Source organism: Frankliniella occidentalis, unplaced genomic scaffold (assembly GCF_000697945.3).
Source record: "Frankliniella occidentalis isolate FOCC.00 unplaced genomic scaffold, Focc_3.1 Scaffold41, whole genome shotgun sequence".
NCBI classification, from domain to species: domain Eukaryota; kingdom Metazoa; phylum Arthropoda; class Insecta; order Thysanoptera; family Thripidae; genus Frankliniella; species Frankliniella occidentalis.
In genome coordinates this window covers 1,675,711-1,680,163 of record NW_026267171.1, presented here as the reverse complement: position 1 = coordinate 1,680,163, position 4,453 = coordinate 1,675,711, and the positions used below count along the sequence as shown (strand labels likewise).

General features: G+C 51.6%; 2 protein-coding genes across 6 annotated transcripts in view; both read left to right on the top strand.

Moving 5' to 3' along the window:
• The window catches only part of LOC113216548 (longitudinals lacking protein), a 115,972-nt gene that overhangs the window by 101,235 nt on the left and 10,284 nt on the right, over positions 1-4,453 (top strand). The window contains exon 5 of one of the 5 annotated variants that reach the window (XM_052266635.1): positions 3,526-4,412. The exons of the other annotated variants lie outside the window; for them this stretch is intronic. Coding sequence (XP_052122595.1) covers positions 3,526-4,187 — 662 coding nt within the window. The 3' untranslated portion in view covers positions 4,188-4,412. Of the gene's footprint in view, positions 1-3,525; positions 4,413-4,453 lie in introns of those variants that run through there. 5 annotated transcript variants of the gene reach the window in all.
• On the top strand, positions 1,015-1,728 carry LOC113216010 (zinc finger protein 32-like). The gene is made up of 2 exons (XM_026435687.2): positions 1,015-1,179; positions 1,311-1,728. Exons 1-2 carry the CDS (start codon positions 1,155-1,157, stop codon positions 1,640-1,642), a joined length of 357 nt encoding a protein of 118 aa, XP_026291472.1. The 5' UTR covers positions 1,015-1,154; the 3' UTR covers positions 1,643-1,728.

Below are 4,453 nucleotides of genomic sequence, written 5' to 3'. Positions count from 1 at the left end.
ATCAACTTTTTCCCAAAGACTTGTGTTGAATACTAAAGTCACCAAAGACCTTGCTATTAATCAGAAAAGATTTTTTTAACATTGTTCAGAAACTGTAATTTTTGTTCAAGTCGGAGAACGCTGCATTTTGTATTTTAATAAAGACAATGCTGAAATGTCCTTTCTGGCTGCGCTACCCGATACCACCTTTCCTTACAGGAGACACTTTCTTCCTTAACGCTTAACATCATTTCTTCACTATTCATCCACTGCATGGCGTTGGCTCACGTATTTTTTGCTCTGACAGGCCAGCCCCGGGAACCGTCGCCTTTGGACCCAAGGATGTGGCCACCACAGGGATTCCTAGGCGCAGTCGGCAATAGAGACCAGATGCCATCTCGATGCGATGGTTGCGGCCGTTCGTACGCCTATCGGTCCTCTCTTTACCGCCATCTGAAGTACGAGTGCGGCAAACTGCCCCAATTCCAGTGCCCTTACTGTCCCCGGAAGACCAAGCAGAAGCTCAACCTGAAGGAACACATCCGAATGATCCACCCGGGCGAGCCAAACCCATTTGATTTCCCCCTTCTAAAATAATTGCAACAACGTGTCAAATTTACATTAAGGACCAAGAATTATTTTTCCATGTTTCATTTTTGTATTTATTTTCATGTAAATATCTCATGGCTTCATCCTCTTATCTTATAATGGCATAGTTTTATACCAAGGTAAAAATTGTGTTAATTCTGTAGTATTTTTGTTATGTATTATGTCATGTTTGTAATCCAAAACTTTGTACAAAAAATATAAAGTGGAAGGAGCTCAATTACCTCCCCGAATCTCGTATTCTTCCGTCGAAAACATTCCCTTCCTCTCCGCATTCCCTCGCCCGACTAGCATGGCCTGTAACCGTTTTGTGTGCGTTTTGTAGGGACCGCGTGGTTCGTGGAGGCGCCCCTGGACGCGTGTGCGGCGTTCCCGCCTCTGTCCGGCCACCACGCCACTGACACTGCCGCACGCTGTGAGTCTTGCGGCCGCTTGTACAGCCACAAGTCCTCCCTTTACCGCCACATGAAGTACGAGTGCGGTAAAGAGCCGCAGTTCCACTGCCCACTGTGCCCTCACCGAACTAAACAGAAGAGCAGCCTGGCCACACACATCCGCCTCGTTCACCAATGAGTTTGTGTCAATTAGGGACAGGTATTTGCTGACGTCTTAGTTTCTTTATCATATTAAAAAAAAATTACTGCCGTGTTTTTGCCTGTATCTTGCCTTTAAATGGCAGGCACGCCGTTACTGTGCCTCGTTGTAATCGATGCTTTGTTTTACAGGTGGCGTGTTCGACGTGGTGGGTGCCAGCGACTCGTTTCTGGTGGAGGACGTGGCTGACGCTCTTCGCGGCTGGGCCCGGTCCGCCATGGATCAGCCAGCCCCGGCACCCCTGTACAGTGGGCCGCAAGTGAGACCGGCGGTCACGCAGGGCGCCCAGTGCCAGGGCTGCGGGCGCGTGTACAGCCAGCGCTCCTCGCTCTACCGCCACCGCAAGTACGAGTGCGGCAAGGAGCCCCAGTTCCAGTGCCCCTATTGCCCGCACCGCGCCAAACTCAGGGGGAACTTGGACACACACATTCGAGGCACTCACGGAACGGCCCGGCCGCCATGAGTGCGACCATTCCACCGGACTGACCTGTATATTGAAAGGAAAATACTGTCGGAATGCGATCTCAGTAAAAATGCTTGAAAATCGTTTTTTTTTCCTCTTTCGTTTCCTTGTCCTTCAGTTCATCATACTCACAAAGCTCGCCATAACTCGACTGCGCTCCAGACTCAAGGAGAGAGGTGCTCTTTGCGTGTTGCTAACGGCCGTTCTCTGTCCTCAGGAAGTGACAGCGCTCGCATCCGCAGCCGGGACATGGAGGCCATAAGCTGTGAAGACTGTGGCCGCCACTACAACTACCGCTCGTCCTACTACTGTCACCGCAAGTACGAGTGCGGCAAGGAGCCACAGTTCCAGTGCCTCTTCTGCCCGCACCGCTCCAAGCACAAGAAGAACCTGAACCAGCACATGCGTCGTCGGCACGGTGCCGTCATCCCGCCGTCGGGGGCCGCCCCCTAGTCGGTCTGCGCGGGCGAGGCCTCCGGCGGCTTCATGTGAAAAGGCTTGCTTGGTGGATTGGAAGCTTTGTGGTACGGGGCATGGAGGGCAGCACTCGGGCGGACCAGCGGAGCTCTGCGCGGGACTCTGATGATGACTTTCTTTCCCATAGGTTACGATCCCAAGATGCCGGCCGTGAACCGCGACTTTGACCCGATCCGTTGCGAGGGCTGCGGCCGGTCGTACAATTACCGCTCGTCCTACTACAGTCATCGCAAGTACGAATGCGGCAAGGAGGCACAGTTTGGCTGCCCCTACTGCACGCACCGCTCCAAGCACAAGAAGTCCCTCTTGCGACACATCAGACGCCTTCATCCGGAAGTCAAGAGCCTCGCCGTCCTCGAGTGACTTGGAACGCCAAACTTTGTCTATCGAGTCTTTGCTTTGATGTGCCATCGTGTTTTATTCAAGGAACATTATATGAACTGCAAAATATTATATTTTATGTCATAAAACGGGTATAGGGTGTTGTGTTGAGCTACTTTGGGCTAGGAATAAACTATGTGTGTGACATCCTCTATCAATTGGAACACCCCAAAACACGCAATACCGCATAGACCGTAATCGGACATTCACAGACCACCTCCGAAAATCCCGGAAACATTCGAAACCCCCTCTCTAACGTGCCTCGTGTGCTTACAGCTGTAGAGTGGCTGACGCCCAGCTCGGCGTCCGAAGCGGCCGTGTTCTTCGCGGACGGCTCCAGCCTCTCGACGGGATCCTCGGTGGTCGACGCGGTCGGTGGTGCGGACGCTGCGCCGCGGAAGTCAGACCAGGTGCGCTGCGAGGCCTGCGGCCGGCTCTACAACCACCGCGCCTCCTACTATTGCCACCGCAAGTACGAGTGCGGCAAGGAGCCCCAGTTCCAGTGCCCCTACTGCCCGCAGCGCTCCAAGCGCATCGGCAACCTGAAGAAGCACGTCCTGACGGTCCACCCGGGGCAGCCGCCTTGGAAGCCCGAGCCCGACTGGAGATACAGGGCACGCCCGCGCCACGTGTTCAAGTAAAAAACGGCTGTGATTGTTTTTGATTCAAATGTCATCTGACGAATTATTCACGTCCCTCGTTGAAGTTGAAGTGAAGTCCAATAAAGGAAATCGTCTGGGCTGGCAAATTTGTTTGAAAGTTGACCACTGTTCTTTTTCTGTTACCTGGCCAAAACCACTGTTAAACTGTGTTATGCTGTGTAAATAAATATAACCGTAATTTTTTGGAAAATTTGTGTGCTTGAAAAAAGTTTTTATACGTCTTGCCTTTTCGCTATCTATGGCTATGTGGTGGTGGGTAGGGTGTCGTAGTCGAATTAGTGCATGCTCCTAGGATCAGCCTCTAGCCTCGTCGCAATTTCGTTGACTAATTTGTAACCTACTTCTCTCATATGTGGTTTTCAGGTAGCCCAGTACGCTCCCCCAGCCCCCTCGACGGCCACAACGACTACGCCTCGGAACCGGAGCCGGAACCCCAACCGCAACTGGAAGTTAAAACCGAACCCCTTGATCTATCTGAGCTGGAACCAGAAGCTGTGGGTCAACCAGAATCGAATGCGGAACCCGTCGAGCAGCGCCGTCGGCTGGGCCACCCTCGCAAGCACTTCCTGACTCCCCCCGCCAAAGCCGCCGCCAAGTACTGGCCCCTGCCTGCGCCGAAACGCGTCTTTTTCAACAGCTTGAAACCAGAACCCACCATCAGCACCTCCAGTGCTGCTACTGGCAGCCAGAGCCCCCCCAAAGACACGAAGGTGTCATTGGCTCCGAGACTGAAGCTGTCGTGCCTCCGCTGCAGTGAAACCTTTCCTACCCTGATTTCTCTCCAGAACCACATGCTTTTTTCGTGCAAGACGTATACTCTCCTGAGCTGTGACATGTGCCCCTACACCACCAACAGAGAGACCGCCATGGACCGTCATATGGAGAAGATGCACCCCTTCGAGACCATGCCTAGCACCTTCAAGCACCGGCGCACCAAGAGCGCTGGCGCTTGCATCGGCGACGAGAATGTTGGAGGAGTTACAACTGTCAAAAAAGAAACGTTCTGGCAGCATAGCCTGCAATAAGGTTGTTTGAGAAGTTTACATAGAAAATTGTTATTTAGAAAATTTTTAGACCATTTCACCAGTGGGCGCAGTTAAACAACGGAATCATCGGAAGACTTCCGGTGTTTCTGTTGTTTTTGGAGATATCCAGCCGCGCTCGGATTAAATGGTCAATAGACTATGTATAATGCATTTATTTTTACGTGTTATGAACTTTTAAATTTATTGTTTAGCATAATTTTGGTTTGATTCATCTTTTATTATTCTTCTAAGTAATTTGACATGTA